The sequence below is a fragment of the Chiloscyllium plagiosum genome, chromosome 3 (assembly GCF_004010195.1).
Source record: "Chiloscyllium plagiosum isolate BGI_BamShark_2017 chromosome 3, ASM401019v2, whole genome shotgun sequence".
In the NCBI taxonomy this organism is placed as follows: domain Eukaryota; kingdom Metazoa; phylum Chordata; class Chondrichthyes; order Orectolobiformes; family Hemiscylliidae; genus Chiloscyllium; species Chiloscyllium plagiosum.
Genome location: NC_057712.1, coordinates 84,831,076 through 84,851,215, shown reverse-complemented (window position 1 = coordinate 84,851,215; position 20,140 = coordinate 84,831,076). Strand labels below are relative to the sequence as shown.

Genomic DNA, 20,140 nt, shown 5'->3' with positions numbered 1-20,140 from the left:
CCTTGCAGAGATTTATAACATCATAAGGGAGATAGATAGGATAAATAGACCAAGTTTTTCCCTGGAGTGGGGGAGTCCAGAACTGGAGGGCATAGGTTTAGGGTGAGAGGGGAAAGATATAAAAGGAACCTAAGGGGCAACATTTTCACGCAGAAGGTGGTGCGTGTGTGGAATGAGCTGCCAGAGGATGTGGGGGAGGCTGGTACAATTACATTTAAAAGGCATCGGGATGGGTATTTGAATAGGAAGGGTTTGGAGGGATATGGGCCGGGTGCTGGCAAATGGGACTAGATTAAGTTAGGATATCTGGTCAGCATGGAAGAGTTGGACCAAAGAGATGCTGTACATGTACAGCTTACCAAACTCCTATCACCCACTACATTAACCTCTATGTCATGTATGCTCCGCAATAATGTTTGACGAGCCACTTTACCAAATGTCTTGAAAATCTAAGTACAGTAAATCCCAATGGTTCCCCTTCATTGACAGTACATGTTATTTCTTGAAATAATTGAAATACCCCAGTTAAACATGTTTTATCTTTCACAAAACCGTGCCTGATTACCTTGAATTTATGGATATGGAAAGAGCACAGTAATATACCTTTGAATATATGATCAGCCACGATCTAGAATGGTGAACCAGACTTGAGTTGATGAATGGCTTACTGTTGTCTCAATGTACCTGACTAGGAGGGTCATTTGTATGTGGTGATGCTTTGAAGTATCTATTGCCCTTGTACATCTGAAAAGGAATGAAAGAAAGAACTACATTTGTGTAGAGCCTTTAATGACCTCAGAATGTCCCAACTCATTTTAAACAGAAAGGAAGTATTTCTAAAGTGCAATCACTGTTGTAATGTAGAAAATGTGGAAAACAATAACGTGTCAGAAGTATTTGTATGTGCACCTGAGATACCAAGGCATATTAGGCGATGGGCCAAGTGCTGGAAAACGGGATTAGAATAGTTGGCTGCTTCTTTTTGACTGGCAAAAACCTTTTTGCTGTCCTGTCAACTTCTATGACTATGACTCAATAGCAATTTGCATGTAGCAATCTCCAATAAGTAGCAAGGTGATAATGATCACATTATCTGTTTTCATGGTGTTGGTTGAGTAATAAATATTGACCAGGCTTCCATTGTTCTTTGTCAAAACATTGCCCTGAAGTCTTTTACTTCCACCTGAAAGCATAACTGGGTCTTGGTTTAATATCTCATCCTGAAGACAGCACTGATGACAGAGTGGAACCCCATCAGGTGCGACACTTGCGTGATAGTCTTGACCTTTTTTTTAAACTCATGTCCAATGGTGTGACCTGAATATAAATCTTTGAGACATGAAGGCTGGGTGCTGCTGAGCCTTGGCTGACACTGAAAGACATCCTTGGAGGTGAAGGATTTGAGTTTGTGAAGTGCTGTAGAAAAGCCTCGGAGTATTACCGTGCGATGTCTTGTAAATGATACATGTTAACGTTGCTGTGGTGAAAGTGAATGTTTAAGGTGCTGGATTGTTACCAAGTAAGCAGTTGCTTTTTCCTGGATTGTATCAAGTTTCTTGAATATTATTGGAGCTGCCCTCATCCTGCCAAGTGGTGAGTATTCCATTACATTCCTCACTTCTGCCACATGGGTAGTCACAAGTTGAGTCCTTCAATGTAGAATTCTCAGCCTTTGACCTGCTTTACATTAGGTCAAATTATTAGTCACAGTATCTAATTGATTAGTCCATTTAAGTTTCTCATTAATGATGATATCTGGAGTGTTGATGATTGGAGGATGTTATGGGGAGATGGTTAGATTCTACCTAGTTGTGTATGGTATTATTTCCTACCTGTGTAGTGCAAATTTTACTTGATCCTCATCAGCTAACTGCTTTTACCAGCCTGGGCTTGTTGCGTGTTGGCATAGATTGCTTTATTATCTGAGGAGTTATCGATGGAATGGAACTTGGTAGAATATTCAGCAAATTTCCTCATTTTTAAATTTACAGAGAATGAGATCTAGAGATCACCCCAGCTAGACCTCCGATACTTCCCTGGGGAACTTCTCCAACAATTTTCTGCAGTTGAGATGATTTTTGTAATGTAGAAAATTTGTAAGACAATAACATTTAAGAAGTATTTTGATGTGCACTCATGAGGCCAAGGCATATAAAGCTAAGGACCAAGTGCAACAAACGTTACCAATGGAGCAATTTGCTCCTCATTCACATTGATTCAAGTCTTACCATGGCTTCTTGATTCCAAACCTGGTCAAATGCTACCTTGATGTCAAGGCTAGATGGTATTTCGTTTATTTGTTCACATTTGAACCAAGGTTGTAATGAGCTCTGGAGTGGAATGGTTCTGTCAAGCCTAATCTGAACTTTATGATTGATGCTGTTTTGATTTCACAATAAGCTTTACATAAATTAACATTTTTTTACGCTTCTGTTGTGCTTACTATTATTTTTCTTCACAGCTTTTTAAACAAAAGCAGTTCTTTCTTTCATAATAAGTCCTTCACTTTGAGCCACATCTGTGACCTGAAAATGTTTTTCTAACTTGTCTCTGAACAATAAACTTTCTATCTTGGCGACATTGTCTTGGCTGCATTGTCAGACAGAATGTAGAGCAGACCTGTAGCAAGCAACCTGTAGCCATCTTGGCATCTGCTGTTACTAAGCCGGACCAAAAGCGACATAGCTTGACAAGCCAATCATAAGTTAGATTTCATTTGAGTGTCCTGAAATTCTCTTTGCAGGGACTGTCAGCTATCATTGGACAAACTACAGTTCAGACTACATATGTTAAACAACAGCTGCGAAATATTATTCAGCAATATTTTGGTCGCTTTCTTCCATCATCTCCTACTGGTTCGGGCATTGTGAATCATCCAATCTTACTTGCACTTTGCGAATCCATAGCAATGCCTCAAGGTCAGACTCTGAGGAAGGCCGTTCTTCTTGTTATAACGTAAGAAATTTTTAAATCCTCTTAAGATCAATGTTTTCTTATCTCAGCAGCTGAGTGTATTTGTCAAATTGTAAAATAGCTTACCAATGACTCGAAAAGTTGATTTCCATCAATTTATTGTTTATGTATTTTCAGCCAGCTTCAGTGAATATTGGCAGTAAATCAGAAAATATTTAACTTTGTCTTAGTAACATTCTTTTGTGGTCCTATAAGTCCTATGTCAATCATCAGCCTTCAATAAAAAGGGCCTGAACGATCTTGTCATAATTATTAGCAGCGTCATACCTGATCATTAATGTCTGCTTGCTGCAGGAGTCTATTTAAAGAGTAATCAAAGCAATGGTTAATGATATATAGATAATGGATGGAGTGAGACGTAAAATGAAATACTCACTGATACCTTCCACTTTTAGATCAAGTGAACTTTATACTGAAGTCACAGGAAGTACAATTGAACTTGAATTATACATTCTCAACAATTTATTTTGGATGTCTTTAAAATGAACGTTCTTAATTCATAAGAATTTTGTTACATACTTTTAGATTTCTTGTCACTCGTCTGTAGAGTTTGCGAGGATTAAAGATGTTGTAGAGAGTATTTAGTTTCATGAAACATTGTGATATTCTGTTATTTTGGTATTGGATTGGGTACCTTCAAAAACAAATCGTCCATGCTTTCAATGCTGTCTATTAAAAAAAATGTGCACAGTCTCATTGTGTCATTCAACACTTTCAAAAGCAACACGCAATTTGCTCCATTAACATGCTTTTTCATAAAAAAAATGGTGAAATTTGCCTTCAAACGTGAAATAGTCCCACCCATTAATATTGAAAAATAAAATTGCTTGTAAGGCATTCTGTCATCCCAGACATACTGGGCCAAGCACTGTCCAGTGGAAGAAATTTCACAATGCTTCTTTTTTGAATATCTTCAATATCAAACAGCTCATTAGCCATATTCTGGAAATGGCTATCCTTTTTGTGATACAATCTCTTTAACAAATGATTACCACAAGTGAGAATGTTATGGCTTTGTAGTAATTTACATAGATATTCAACATTAAGATTAGATTACTTAGTGTGGAAACAGGCCCTTCGGCCCAACAAGTCCACATCGACCCTCTGAAGAGCAACCCACCCAGACCTATTCCCCTACATTTACCCCTTCACCTAACACTACGGGCAATTTAGCATGGCCAATTCACCTAACCTGCACATTTTTGGACTGTGGGAGGAAACCGGAGCACCCGGAGGAAACCCATGCAGACACGGGGAGAATGTGTAAACTCCACACAGACAGTTGCCTGAGGCGGGAATTGAACCCAGATCTCTGGCGCTGTGAGGCAGCAGTGCTAACCACTGTGCTACCCATAATAGAATAGAATCCCTACAGTGTGGAAACAGGCCCTTCGGCCCAAAAAGTCCACACCGACTCTCCGAAGAGTAACCCATCCAGACCGATATCCTACTATTCTACATTTACCCCTTACTAATGCACCTAACCTACACATCCCTGAACACTATGGACAATTTAGCAAGACCAAATCACCTAACCTGCACATCTTTGGATTACGGGTGGAAACCGAAGCACCTAGAGGAAACCCACACAGACACAGGGAGAATGTGCAAACTCCACACAGAGAGTCGCCAGAGGCTGGAATTGAACCTGGGTCCCTGGCGCTGTGAGGCAGCAATGCTAGCCACTGAGCCACCGTGTCACCAATACTTACAGAGTGCATGGGCAGTTTCTGCAACTCCTGAACTTTTTGTCATATCTTATTCCCTGCAGTGAAAACTATATGCAGTTCAGAGCTCATGCTCCTCCTCCTCGGTTAGCAGCGGTCTTGTCATTCATCCATGAACTGTTCAGAAGAAACCAAAGTAGTGATGCAGCCAGTGAGGCAAAGTTACTCCTGCCTATTGTTCTGAAATGTTTAATATTTGTGAACGAACCACAAGGTATGTTTTCTCACGAACTCCTATTGACAATTGATTTTGTCTTAATGTTTCTGTCCTTCGTCTACAAACAAAACAAATGCATTTGCTAGACCATATCGTTGTTTCTTAGTGTAGGAAACCAGCAGTTAAATAGCAAATGTTTCTGTAACACCAATGTTGTTGCATTCAGTTGACTCTCTGAAGTTCTCAAAAGATGGAAATAATAGAGGACAGAAAAGTATGTACGGTTTCTGCTTTGGGACAGTTGACAATTTTGCTATAAATTGTACCTAAAATTGTGTTTTCTTTTGAAAAAAATCTTTTCCCTCTTTTTCTCTCAAATGTGTTTCCAAGGATCTAACTTAATTATTTTCCTCTTTTTAATTTTATTTAACTTGGTAAAGTTTGACCTGGACAATAGAAAATGGAACTCTCACCTTTTGAATCACAGTGTCAAATGACCATCTGTGAATAGCCTGATTTTAATTTACTGAAAATAAAGTTTAAAAAGCCATGAAACTGTTTACTGGTTAGGTTGGAGACCAATGTTGATATGCAGCGTCCAGGCTGTGGCTGATAGTTGGAGGTAACTTTTGTATCACAGAAATGCCAGGCAATGGCCAGCTTTAACGCAATAGGGTCTGTACATCTGCAACTAACCATCTCTTAATGTTCTATGATATTACCATCACTAAATCTTCCACATCCATATCCTGATGGTTACCATTCACCAAAGACAGAACTGGAAAAAACAAATATTTTAGCTACAAGAACACATCAGAGGCTAGATTTGTGCTTTGAGGAAATCACTTACCCATTCCCCAAAGTCTTATCGGCCTTTAACAAAGCAGAAATGAGGAATTGATTAAATACTGTCCAGCTGCCTGGATGGATCAGCTCCAAGAAGTTCAGTATGATTCAAGACAACACAGCTCACTTCAGTGGGACCTGCATGCACCACCTTCACCCTTCAATCACTCCACCATCACTGATGTACAGTTGTAGCAGTGTGAACCAGCTACAAGATGTACTGCACTAACTCCCCCAGTTTTCTTCAGCATTGCCTTCCGTACCCACAACCGTACCCACAATTTCCCCTTGAAGTCACAGCTGTCCTGATTTTGGTTCACACCACCCTTCCTCTGCTGCGATTAGGTCAAAATCCAAGAACTCCCTCATGGACTGTAATAGCACAAGTTGACTGCTCTCCCATGACATTCTCAAGGCCAGTCACGGATGGGCAATAATTGCAGCAGTCTTCACACACAGGTCATTCCTCTGTAACGTGACAGTTGTGTTCCTCTGCAACCTTGCACTATGGAAAACTGCTAGAGAAAATCACTCTGCCGAAGATTGCTAATAGAAAATGATATGCCTGTTCCGTAGAAAGTTCGCGTTATCCAAACCGTGTCCACAATTCGTCAAATCACATTATAGCCAATTTGCACTGATGGGAACACGCATTTTAACAAAACGACCTGTACCATGAGTTTTTTAAAAAAAATTAGTGAGTTTATTAGTAAATTATAAAAATTCACGATTTTAAAAATATTCACGTAACACAAAACTCAACTTTCTAAATAATATAATTTGAACTTAAAATACCATCATCTTCAGTGCCTGCTTCATCAATTCCAATTGGAGGTCCCCTGAAAAAGCCAGAGGAATGAAGTGGAAGCTCCTGGGCTTGGTGTCTAGTTCATTCGCCTGAAGTGAAGTTTGCAACTTGTATGTAACATTTGAACTGTGGAGTTTTAATCACTAGACTTTAGCCGAAGAAATGAAAAATAAAGGATCCACAACTAGAGAGTTAAGTTGAGTCTTAAATTGAAGATGTAAAACATATAACTGTAGGATAACCTTAACTCATGTCAAGTAGATTTACTTTGTCCTTTCATCTCCCAAGATAAGATGCTGTGCTGTCATAATGTATCTAACATGCCCAGCTGGGCAATGACTGCTTTGCAGTTGTGTGGCAGGCAGTCAGACCTGTTGGCAATCAGTGTTTCTTTTGTTTACATTCCAACAGGGAAAATGGTGCATCACTGACCTTTTTCTATTGCCTTCACACTTGTAGATGAAGAATGATAGACTCATCTAAAGCTGGAGTCGCCTGTTTTTGGGGTGTGCTGGCCTAATTATGTTACAGTAAGGATTTTTTTAAGAACTTAAACAGTATTCCCAGGAGAGAAAAAACACTCGAGTTTTTAAATGTAGCGTTTGTAGCATATAGCTATTTAAAATTTTGAAAATGATGCCATTTCCTTTGTCACATCATGACATTATTGGATACCATCTGAGCTAAGGCAGACTAACAGTCAATGCTGAACCTACTCACATGTTCTAAAATGAAATAAAGCAAAAATAAATAATGAGAATTTTATGGGAATTTTTTTATCTGATTCAGTTTGTATTACAGTCATTCATTTTGGTCAAGTATTTTTAATTCTTGTCAGATATTTTTGATCATTGCAACATAGATTAATTAAGCTTTGCAAATCAGGCTAAGTGCTGGGGCATATCTTAGATATTCGGCATTGAAAATCACATAAGCTACCGTTCTTAGAATACACTGAAGTGAAATACAGAACTAGATTATCTGCCCATTCAATTTACACAATGTGCAGTTTTTGTTTCCTACCTAATCTAATTTGACTAGACTGTGCATTTGGTGCCTCCTGTTCTATAAGGTTAGATATAAAATCCTGTATGTCAAATTAAGTAACCACACTGTGTCTCGTATTCCTGAAGCAGAAAAAACACATAGTTAAATAACGAAGCTTGCATCATATTTCTGTATTGCTTAGGCCTTTCCTTTATTTCTTTTTAAAGAAATAACCACCATGACAGCTGTTTGAAGTGACTGTTTTAGTTGAAGATGTTTGAATCGTGGCTTCATGCTAATCTCCAGTTCAGGTTCAAAGGTCATAGGAGCAAAAATTTAAATTTTTTTCCTAATCATAAGCAAGAGAGTTGATGAGGTCACTGTAGTAGTTGTGAATAATAAATATCCAGCAACAGATTTTGGATTATGTGTGTGTCATGGTTGTTGCCATTTTTTACAGATTGTGTCCTGGTGACTGAACTTCCATTTGAATTTAGAGCTAAAGATGCTATGAAGTCTTTCATTTCTTCAAAAAGATTTCAGACACTATTATGAATTTCTGTTATACTGTGGACGAAAGAAAGAATAGGCAACTGTCTAGAACCCTAAAGCAGTTCACAGATTTTTCTTTTTTTAAATTTAATCGTGGGGCATGGGATTGCTGTCTGCGCCAGCATTGATTGCTCATTCTTATCTGCCCTGGAGAAGTTGGTAGTGAGCTGCATTCTTGAACTGCTGCAGTTCATTTGGTGTAGGTGCACCCACGATGCTGTTAGGGATGGTTCCGGGATTTTGACCTAGCGACACAAAAGGTATGGCGATATATTTCCAAGACAAAATGGTGAGTGGCTTGCAGGGGAACTTGCAGTTGGTGGTTTTCCTCTGCAAATGCAATAATTCCTTCAAACTGAAGTTGTAGCTGAGATTGTGTTCAGCTTCCAGCAGCAGAGTTTAAATCTTCCTTAGATTCAAGATTGCATAAGCAAATGTGCACTCTAAAACTCGTTGGACAGTCATGTGTCCATTGTGATTTTTCTGCATTAATTAGTGATTAGCAGGCTGTGGGGACTGGGCGCTGCTGGGAAACATCCTCAGTCACCAGAAGTGTAAGTCTGTTGCCCTTGTTCGCTGAGATGGAAGTGGTTGTGAGTTCAGTAGATGCTGCTCTGAGGAGCTTTATAATTTTCTGCAATACATCTTCCAGATGATGCACACTGCTGCTACAGGGCATCAGTGGTAATGGGAGAGGATGGCTGTGGATGTGGGCTGCTTTTTTCCTGGATGGTGATTTCCTAGAGCTTTATTGGAACTGCACTCATCCAGGGAAGCAATCAGTATTCCATCCATGATGGACAGCACTTGTAGATGGTGGACAGGCTTTGCAGAGTGAAATACTGGCTGCCGGATTCCTAGTTTCTGACCTGCTGTAGTAGCCACAGTATTCATATGGGTTGTCTAATTCAGTTTCTGGTCATTGGTAACCCTCAAGATTTTTACAGTGGAGAATTTGTGATGGTAATGCAATTGAATGTCAAGGAGAGGTGATTAGATACTCACTCATTGGAGAGGATTTTTGCTTGGCATTTGTGTGGGTCAAACATTACTTGTCACTTACCACCCCAAACAAACAAAATACTCTTGAAGTAGAGTCACTGACATACTCTTGAAGTAGAGTTAGTGAAATACAGGAAGATATGCCAGCTAATCTTTCCACAGCAAGGTCCCACATGACAAGATAACATGAAGGATATGCATTGACTAACACTCTGGGAGAACACAACTGTTTTCCTGCAAATTGTGCCATAAAATAGGATAAATAGACAAAGTCTCATCCCTGGAATGGGGAATCCAGAACTAGAGGGCATAGGTTGAGGGTGAGAGGGGAAGGATATAAAAGGGACCCAAGGGGGCAACCTTTCCACGCAGAGGGTGGAACGTGTATGGAATGAGCTGCCAGAGGAAGTGGTGGAGGCTAGTGCAATTGCAACATTTAAAAGGTATCTGGATGGGTATATGAATAGGAAGGGTTTAGAGGGATATGGGCTGGGGCAGGCAAGTGGGACTAGATTAGGTTAGGATATATGGCCCGCATGGACGATTTGGACCGAATGGTCTGTTTCCGTGCTGTACATCTCTGGCTCTAAGATCTTGAACATGTATCTGAACAGGCAGCTTGGGCCTATGTCCGTTGTCTCATCCAAAAGGTGGGACCTCTGTAAATGCTGTAACTCCTTCATATTGAAGTTGCAGTTTAGATTATGGGTTCCAGCAGCAGAGTTTGAACTTTCCTTAGATTCAGGAGTGCATGAGTAAGCATGCACTCTAAAACTTGCCGGACAGTCACGTATCCATTATGTTTTTCTGCATTAATTAGTGAAGTAGCAGAATGTGGGAACTGGGCGCTGCTGAGAAATATCCTCAGCCACCAGAAGTGAAAATCTAAGAACTGCACCTTAAATAACGTTTCCTTTTGCACATTGTGTAATTCTTGTCATATCCTTTTCTTTTCAGTGAAGAAGTTGACCTCTGAGGTCATGCGGTGTATAATAGAAAATTGTCAGTCATCAACTTCATGTCAAGTTTGCCCTCACTTGACCTCTCTGCTAAGGTTGGTATTATATTGGGTCTTTCCTGGATATGATCTATTATTTTAAAGTGCACAACCAAGAGTGGATGAACTAATTCTGTCAGAAGTGTGGCGTACTGTCCATTATTTAGTTATTCTGTGACACAGTCTGAATTTGAAGTGATAGAGTTCATTTGAGATCTGTACTGGACATTCAATGCCTTTTGCATGTATCCTTCTGAAGTATTTTAGGCAGCTGAAAAGCATGCAGTTAAGTCAGCAGCAAATGATTATTCGAGGGATGGATTTACTATACAGATTAACCACAATAAGGTAATTTAAGTGTAATTCATGTAACTACAGACTCTTCAAGATCAAAAGATACAGTAGAGGTATCTTGGAAATACCCTCCACAGGCTGGGCAGCATCTGCGGAGAGATATAGAGTAAGCACTTCAAGTCAATGACCTGAGATGTAATAGGTTTTGAGCAAGGAATGGATGAGGCAAGAATAAAAAAAATCTGTGGGAAACAGAAGGAACTGAATGGCATCCAGGACCAAAGGAAATGGTGATAAGACAAGAAAAGAAACAAATAAAACATAGGATGAATCTGCAACAGATACTGCTGTCTGCAAAATGCTCAGAAAGGAAACAAAATGTAGGTCAAATTTTATATTCTGGGAAAGAATTAAGTGCAGGTACTATTGCCACCACTGAAGAAATAATATTGGGCAAATTAATGACCCTAAAGACAGGTAGGTCCTTTGTCCCTGAAGCCTTGCATCCTAGGCTCCTAAAAGAAGTAGCTACAGAGATAGTAGACACATTGGTTGTAATTTTTCAAAAATCCTTGGATTCTGGAGCCATACCAAAGGATTGGTAAACTAGAGTTTGACAAAGTACTGCACAGAAGGGTAAGTCAAAACGCAAGAGACCATGATGTTGGAGTTAGTATGGTAGTGTGGAGAGAGATGTGGTTGATGGGCAGGAAACAGTGAGTAGAGATAAAGGGTTTTTTTTCAGATTGGCAACATTGGGGCTCCACAGGGATCAGTGCTGGGATTGCAGCTGTTTACAATATATATTAATGACTTGGAAGAAGAAAGCAGATGAAGTATAGGTAAATTTGCAGACAATAGGAATATAGAAAGACAAGTTGTGAGAAGTTTACAGAGATATTAATAGGTTACATAAATGGGCAGAAAGTTGGCAAATGAAGTATAATGTGGGTGAATGTGAAGTTGGTCCTTTTGGAAGGGAGAACAAAAGCGTATTATTTAAATGAAGAAAAATTGCAGAAAGCTGCAGCAAAAGGAACATGGGGGTACAAGTGGGTGAAATGCAGAAAGCTAGCACATATGCGGCAAGTAATCAGGAATGCTAATGAATGCTGGCCCGTATTTCAAGGACATTGGAGTATAAGAGTAGGGGTTCTTACTGTAACTGCACAAGGTGCTGGTGAGACCACATCTGGAGTACTGAAAGCTGTTTTGATCTCCTTATTTAAGCTATTGGTTTATTGGAGATGGTTCAGAGATGGTTTTCTAGGATGCTCCTCTATATGGACGGATTGTCCCTATGAGCAAAGATAAAGGTTAAACAAGTTTGGACTCTAAGTCGGATTCCCTACAGTGTGGAAACAGGCCCTTCGGTCCAACAAGTCCACACCAACCCTCTGAAGACTAACCCACCCAGACCCATTCCCCTACCCTATATTTACCTCTGACTAATGCTATGAACAACTTAGCATGGCCAATCCATCTGACTTGCACATCTTTTGGATCATGGGAGGAAACCAGAGCACCCAGAGCAAACCCACGCAGAAGCCCGAGGCAGGAATCGAAACCGGATCCCTGGCACTGTGCAGCAGCAGTGCTAGCCACTGTGCTATCCGACAATGCTGCTCTACTCACTGGGGTTTAGAAGAATTAAGGTTGATCCTGTTGAAACATAAAGGGCATTGAAGGGGCTTGACAGGTTAAATGCTGAGAGCTTTGTTTTCCTTCATGAGAGTGTTTAAGACCATAGGGGTATCAGAACAAAGGGGTATCAATTTAAGACTGAGATGAAGAATTTTGTCTCTCAGAGGGTTGTGAACCTTTGGAGCTCCTTGCCACAGAGAGCTGTGGGGGCACAGTCCTTATTTTATTTCAGGCTGAGATAGACCAATTCTTGATCAATAGGGAAATCAAAGGTTATAGGGAAAACGCAGGAAAGGGGATGTGAGGAGTGTTGGATCAGCCATGATCCTATTGAATGGCAGAACAGGCTCGAGGGGCCAATTGACGTACTCCTGTTCCTATTTCTTGTGGTATTATGTTGAATTCAGAACACTGTTTCATGAAGCACTTGACAATGAGTTTATGTTGAGTCTTGTTGGCAGACTGAGGACAGAGATGTCAGCTTTAGACCAAAATGGAGAAGTGATTGGATGCATAGAGTCACGCTTAGGAACTGAAAAGAGATATTCTGCATTGTGGTCACACCCAGTTTGTATTTGGATGTCCATTGTAGATAAGAGTACATTGTGAGCAGTGAATACAGTGTATGAAATTGAAAGAAACACACTTACTACGCCTTTTCACCTGAAAATCTTCTGCTTTTGCACAGAATTGTGTTACATTGGTCATAATGCTGGAATTGCTCAACTTTTTTTGATTAACCTTCTGATGCAGTGGCTGACAAGCTTTCTCGGACTCAGGCTCACATTCTAAACCTGGCTATTGCTGATACATTCCTTTTGTTATTTTCCTGTGGTGGGAGAAATGTCCATCTGACTACATCTACATGTAGCAGTTCCCAGTAAGCATTTTAATACATTGTAAGCATTCTGATGGAAGGTCACACACCCAAAATATTAACTCCTGTTTTTTGTTCCAAAAATACCACTAGATCTGCTGATCTATTTCCAGCAATTTCTCTTTTAATTTCAGATCTCTAACATCCTCAGTATTTTGCTTTTGAACAAATAAAGCTGTTGTTTAACTGTTTAAGACTATGGCGTTTTAAGCCTTTGCCAAGTCATTTGCTTTTAAGACACAACACTTATCCTTAATTCATTTCCACGTCAATTCCATAAACACCAAACAAAATTCCTGAAGTGTACAATATGGTCTGACCAGTGCAATTAGCTATAAAACTTTAATAGATTTTCTTGTCATTCCATTTGAGTTCCTAACATATTGACGGAAACTGTTGAATCTTCTCCAGACAGTTCATCCAGGAATATTTTGGGATCTATGATCAGCAGGTGTACAGCATCATGGAGATGATAACAGCCTTGAATTGCAACTTGGTTATTAACCTCATTCCCACATTAAGTCAGACACTCAAGGACACTGAACATAAGCGAGGATTGGGCAGGAACAATTCACAAAGGTAAGCCAAGTTCTCAGTACTATCTTAGGCCTAGTTTCATCATAGATAGACTATTCATCCAGAGACCCAGGTAAAGTTCTGGAGACCTGGGTTCGAATCCTGCCCTGGCAGATGGTATTCATTTTTTTAAAAATCTGGAATTAAGAGTCCAATGATGACTATGAAATCGTTGTCAATTGTTGAGGAAACACTCATCTAGTTCGCGAATATCCTTTAGGAAAGGAAGCTGCCATCCTAACCTGGTCTGACTTACATGTTACTCCATACCCTCAGCAATGTAGTTGACTCTGAACTGCCCTCAGGCAATTAAGGTTGGACAATAAATGCCCACATTTTATGAACGAATAATGATAAAGGTTATATCAATGGCTTCAATTAAAACTGGTTTGTTACTTTGGAAAAAAACTTGAACGAGGAAACACATTGTGATTCCAATGGTTATACGGGTAATGTACTGCATACCTAGGAGCAGAGTCTTTGAATATTTTTAAGGTAGAGATAAATGGATTCTTGTTCAGGAAGGAGTTAAAAGGTTATCAAGGGTAAGCAGAAATAAGATTTTGAGGTTACAATCAGATTAACCATGATCTTACTGAATGATGATGGGCTGAATTGCCTACTTCTAGCTTGTATGGCAACCACAGAATTACTCTGTAGAGTTCAGTTTAATGCCAACCATAAATTAAAAGGTACATTAGATTTGTACAAAATAAATATTTAGACTTCCTTATCCAAGAAACTATGTGCACTCAGTCCTTGGAAGTAGAAATAATGAAAGCTTCAGATCTTCATCGCCAAGATCTGAAAGTGTTCTAAGAACATGCTATATTGTTTCAGAGTGAAAAGGGAATATTCCTGAACATGAGTAACTTGCTGTGGCCATCCACAAAGCAAAATCCCGATATTTGAAATGTTTAGCAATGCTTTATATAATGAAAGCGCATGTACCTAATGTATTGTGTAGTCTTGTATTTTGATATAGAACAATTTAAATTTTAATTCCTTTGAAAATTAAAAGCTTCAGTCTTCTTTGCTGAATCAGTAATTACATGCATTGTCCTGTACATCACTTCATATTAGCTGGAGCTTGTTATACCATTTCCTGTGTATTCATATTTGGTCAGGCTGAGGAGCGTACTTTCCCAAGATTTCCTCACACTGAATGCTATCCATTGTCCCCTCTTGGAAATTACACTTGCACAAGTTTGCAAAATACTTTGCTCAAGTATTGTGCTTGGAAATACATGTATTTTCTCTTTCTTGACTCAGTCAATGCACAAAACTAAAACTTCCTCCCACAACACCATTTCTCTGAGAAATGCTATAGGATCAATCTTGAAGTAGCAGCTAGTATCCTTGATTTTTCTGATGTTTTAACTGGTAAACACACTGTGTAGGGCTCAATGGATTCATACAGTCTGGTAGATTTCAATGAAAATCATGCTGGGTCGTGATGCTACTGGTCAAAAAGCCCGCTAACTCTCATTCCTTAGGGTCCTGTATAAAGAATGAGCACTTCAGGGAGGTACCAAGCAGGTGACAAATAGTCCCTCCTGTGTACAAGAAGAGAAAAAAGGATTTTACACACTTGGTTCAAATTCCTTAATTTATAAGACAAAAAAAAATTTAGAGTATAAAGTATCAGCATTTGGTTTAAAGAAGTATGCTACCTTTTAATCTGAAACTTGAATCCTAATGAGTACAGGCATCTTTCAGTAAGCAAGGGGCACGAATTTGTTGTACAAGAAATTTGTGTTCAACAGTACAACTTGTTAGTGATGCCCAAGAGATTTCTCAGCATCTGTAAAGAAAATGTGCAACTTAATGTTTTAGCTATATTCATCAGAAGGGAATAAATGTACTCCAACATGATGAGTGGCATTTAAAAAAGTGACCAAGCGTGCAAATCTACCATTGGTTAGATAATTGAAAAACGACTGCATTGAAAAAACTCTGATGTCTTTTCTATTATTAATTGTGTAAAGGAAATAGCACTTTGATTCGCAACCACAGAATTTGTTTAAAAGCTCACTGTATTCTTTCCTCCATGAAAGAAAGTAATCTGCACCATGACAGTCACATCTAGAACTAAAATCAAAATATTGGAGAAATGCAACAGATCTGGTAATGTCTGTGGAGAGAAAACACAAGAAAAATCATATTGTAGTGAACACGTTAAGTCTGTTTTTCTCTGTACAGATTGTGCCAGTCCTGCTGAGTTTCTTCAGCACTTTTATTTCTGATCTCTGGCATTGACAATATTTTGCTTTTGTTTAGTCATGTTCTGTTTGGTTGTATCATCTGATCCTGAAAGTATATTCTCTCAATGTATTACAGGGAGGCCTACAGAAGATTGTTGGTCCTTCTAGGGGAGGAAGGACAAGCTGAAATCATCAACTTGGAAAAAGTATCTGACAAAGCCTAAGACAGATGTGGTTTGTGAAAGCTTCCTGGGTGCACTTGAAGAATTGTTGAAATAATCTGTAAAACATTTTAAAATATGTGTGGATGCTTAAATGTGTTATACTTTTTTTTGTGACGTATCAACTGAGATAAAAGTTTTTTAAGCAAAGCTTTTGAATTCCACTTTTGGCTGCCTTCAGAACTCTGCTCGACAAAGTTGATTTCAATCATATTTACAAATCAAAAGCAGACAAATGTAAATATACAGCAGTTGTGGGAATGAATCAGTGTCGAGATTTCTTGGAGTTTTATTGAAATTGATTGTGTATTGTATTCATGAATATTGGACATAAATTCATGCAGTGGAAATGGATTTGTGTTGCCTAATTTGAGCTCAGAATCAACTCGACGAATTAAAGGGAATAAATCCAGAAGTAACACTTTCAGCTTGAGAATTCTCATCTACCCTTCACTCAAGTTTTTTTTTGCCCCGAGCAGTATATGTCCCTTAAAACTATGCTCTGAAATCAGACGTTTCATCATTACTTAGCCTTTATGAGTATGTCATGCTCCTGTCACAAGTCCTATCTATATTTCAAATTTATTAAAATAAAATGTGAACTTTAGGTTTGTGTGCATACAACATGACACTATAGACCTCTGGTGTTATTGGAAGCCTTTGTTAATAAAGCCTAGCACATACTTGCATCTGGGAAAATAATTTCAGTATAATCACTACAATAGGTGATCTGAACTAATTTGTACTTACCGTACTGTGCTGATGTAGAACATGGCATTACAATGAATGGGCTCAACTGTAGAAGAGGATGTTGAAAATGGAACCAAGATGATTATTCACAGGAAACACAAAGTTTGCCCATACCTTTATGGCACAGTGGCTCAGTGGTTAGTACTGCTGCCTTACAGCACCAGAGACCCGGGTTCAATTCCAGTCTCAGGTGACTGTGTGGGGTTTGTACATTCTCCACGTGTTTGCATGGTTTCCTCCGGGTGCTCCGGTTTCCTCCCACAATCCAATGATGTGCAGATCAGGTGAATTGGCCAGGCTAAATTGCCCATAGTGTTAGGTGCATTAGTCAGAGGGAAATGGGTCTGGATGGATTACTCTTCGGAGAGAATTTAAACTAAAGAAATTACTGTATTCTACTAACAAACAGTATAGATTAAAGATCAATCAACCTGTCTAAATGAGTGTTTGGAATTCGAGGCCCAGTAAGCATTTAAGGAATCTAACAATGGGCAAGTCATTTTGTGGTTATTTTCCATGAATCATTGGGCTGAATTTTACATCTTTCAACAGGATGAGTGAACTGAAATGGAAACTGAGGGGTCCATTTAGTCCTGTGCCCAGCAGCTCAACTGTTTAGTCCTATCCAGTGAGGGGGCCAAACAAAGGAGGATCTATGGTCAATTGGGAGTCTGGGCCAGCACTTCATGCAATAGACGGGTAGTACAGAGAACAGGAAGTCCTTTATGTCTACAAGCTGAAAGGCATCCTGTTCTCATAAAACTTTTTTTGAAGTTATTAATTAGACTTATAACAGCTAAGAAACAAGTTCTGTGCATTCCACCTTTACCAGCAGAATCTCTTCCATTCAGACATGTTCCTGGTAGTTGGCTTTCTTTACCACACTTGTGCACCGTTATAGAAGACCCCAAATCTCTTCATGTCCGATGCCCAGAAAATGCGGCAAGTAATGAAAAGTTGCAGAGGATTAGATTGTTAATGAGCTCAATGGCTTGTTACTTAGTAATTTCAAAAGGGCAGGCAGACTGCCAGTTGCTGTGCCCGCTTGCCTTCTGTAATTTTGGAGACTGACTGTGTGATGTCTAATTGCCAACCCATTGTTATCACACCCTATTCCACATTTGCATGGAGGCAGCCCGCAATTGTGACAAAATTTGTGCTTGATATCCTTCCACTTCCTAATAGACCATGATACTTTCTCAACTTCCTTTCAAATAATTTAGTTGATTTCTAAAGTCACATTGCCAGTCACCTCCAGAAATGTACAGAAGTTATTGTACACAACCTACTTTTATAACCAACCTGTACAGAAATGTTATTACACACGTCGGAGTGGGTAGGCTGTGAACCTGACCGTCCCAGTCCAGTAGTAGGGACACTATCGCTGCACAGAAAAGGACCCCTTATTCTATTTATGCTGTCTACATTTCGAAGTTGCAAGAACTCTTAGAAGAAGCTTTACTGAATCCATAAGATATAGGAGTCATTTAGACTATTGAGTCTGCTCTGCCATTCATGGCTGATCTGATAATCCTCAACTCCACTATCCTACCTTTTCTGAAAACCCCGATTCTCTTAGTGATTAAAAGTCTGTCTATCTTTGGCTTGAATCTACTTAATGACGCAGTCTTGCCAGCCTCTGTGGTAAAGAATTTCACAGATTCACTACTGTCTAAGAAGAAATTCCTTCTCATTTCTGTTCTAACTGGGTGACCCATTACTCAGATTATGCCCTCTGTCTTACTTACTGTATTTATTTCCTCTCCTTTTTGCCCCTTGATTAGTTAGGTATTTTTGGAATGCTATTTTGAATATTGCATTCAGTTTTGGTCACCACATTTACCTTAAGGATATGGATGCTTTGGAGAGGGTGCAGAGATATTTTACTGGGATGTTGCCTGGTTTGGAGGATTTTAGTTTTGAAGAGAGGTGGGATTGTTTTCACTGGAAAGATGGAAGCTGAAGGGTGACCTGATAGAGATCTACAAAGTTATGGGAGGCATAGATAGGGTAGATAATCAGAAGCTTTTTCCCGGGGGGAAAGGACAACTACAAGAGGGCGCTGTTTCAAGGTGAGAGGGGAAATGTTTAAGGGAGAAGTGCAGGGAAAATGTTTTGCCCTTAAAGTGGGGTGGGTGTCTAGACTGCATTGCCAGTGGAGTTGGTGAAAACAGACATGTTAGCAACGTTTAAGGCATATCTTTGTAGACCCATGAACAGAGAGTGAACAGAGGAATAGAAACCACATATAGGCAATAAGTAGAAGGTCTAAATAAGGAATAGGAATCGGTGAGGTTTGGAGGGCCAAAGCCCCTGTTCTTGCACTGAATTGGATTCTATCATTGTATTGGTGTTTTCTAATCTGAAATCTGATGCAAAGTATTTGTGCAACTCCTGTGCCATTTTTACGCTCCTTATTATTCCCCCCTATTTCATTCTAAGGGGTCTTTGTTCACTTTAGCCTATCTCTTTTATATATTTAAAGAAGCTCCTCCTGTCTGTTTTGATTTTATTTGCTAGTTTACCCCAAAAGTTACTTTCTCTGTCTTTTATTTGGGGTCATTCTTTGTTGGCTTTTAAAAGTTTTCCAGTCCTCTGATTTACCACTAATTTTCATCACATTTTTTTCCTTTCAATTTGATACTATCCTTAACTTGCTTGGTTATCTGTGGTTGGTTTATATCCTTCCTCAAAATCTTTTTCCTCAGTGAACTATATCTTTGGTGCAAGTCATGAACTATTATATTCAATGTGTGTCATTTTTCCTCAAGCGTTTTTCTGCTAAACTCCATTCCCAATACATTCCAGCTAACTCTGTCCTCATTTCCTTGTAATGTAAATCCCTACTGGTGTACTTCCGCTGTAGATTTGATTGATGATGCATTTGTGTAAATGCTGATTTTGGGCCATTCACAATGATGTCCACATCCTGTCATCCTTTGTATTTGGTAGCAGCATATAACTAAACAATGAAAGTACCTATCAAACGAATTCTAAAGGTTAAAAAAGATTTTTTATTTGAAATCTAGAAGAACTTTTAGATTGCTGAATATATTGAAGCCTTGTTATCATTCCTGGGATAATGTCAGTGGCCCAAAGGCAAAGTTATTCTTAAAACTGGAAGATGCGATATTATTTGGGGGATGCAATGAAAGCTGTTATGACAGGTCAAGAATCTGACAATATAACAAATGATTGAATCATTGATAAAACAAATATAGCTGTCACTTTGTAAAGTGCCCAGAACCCCCACCAATCTAGGATTGCCTTCAAGGTAAGAGACATTATTGCACCAATAATAAAAAAATGGTAGTACTGTTATAGTGTCGTCACAGACTTGGTCCAGCACAGACTGAGGCTGATCAGTCGTGGTTGTGCTGGTTCTTCCAACAAGCATCATTACTAAATGCCCATCTCCTGTTTTATTCCCCAGACTCTTGTACGCTATTTAGCCAATCCCGTTCTTAATGCCCTGTGTGAACCTGCCTGACCCTGACTACCCACTGTGTGGAAAAGTTTTTCTCA

At 39.3% G+C, this 20,140-nt stretch overlaps 1 protein-coding gene across 2 annotated transcripts in view; it reads left to right on the top strand.

Moving 5' to 3' along the window:
- Positions 1-16,552, top strand: part of mms22l (MMS22-like, DNA repair protein) — a 162,506-nt gene extending 145,954 nt beyond the window's left edge. For both annotated transcript variants that reach the window (XM_043685425.1, XM_043685419.1), the window contains 5 exons: positions 2,744-2,955; positions 4,745-4,914; positions 10,010-10,106; positions 13,276-13,443; positions 15,781-16,552. In XM_043685425.1, coding sequence (XP_043541360.1) covers positions 2,744-2,955; positions 4,745-4,914; positions 10,010-10,106; positions 13,276-13,443; positions 15,781-15,868 — 735 coding nt within the window. In that variant the 3' untranslated portion in view covers positions 15,869-16,552. The remainder of the gene's footprint in view (positions 1-2,743; positions 2,956-4,744; positions 4,915-10,009; positions 10,107-13,275; positions 13,444-15,780) is intronic.
- Positions 16,553-20,140: the final 3,588 nt, after the last annotated feature.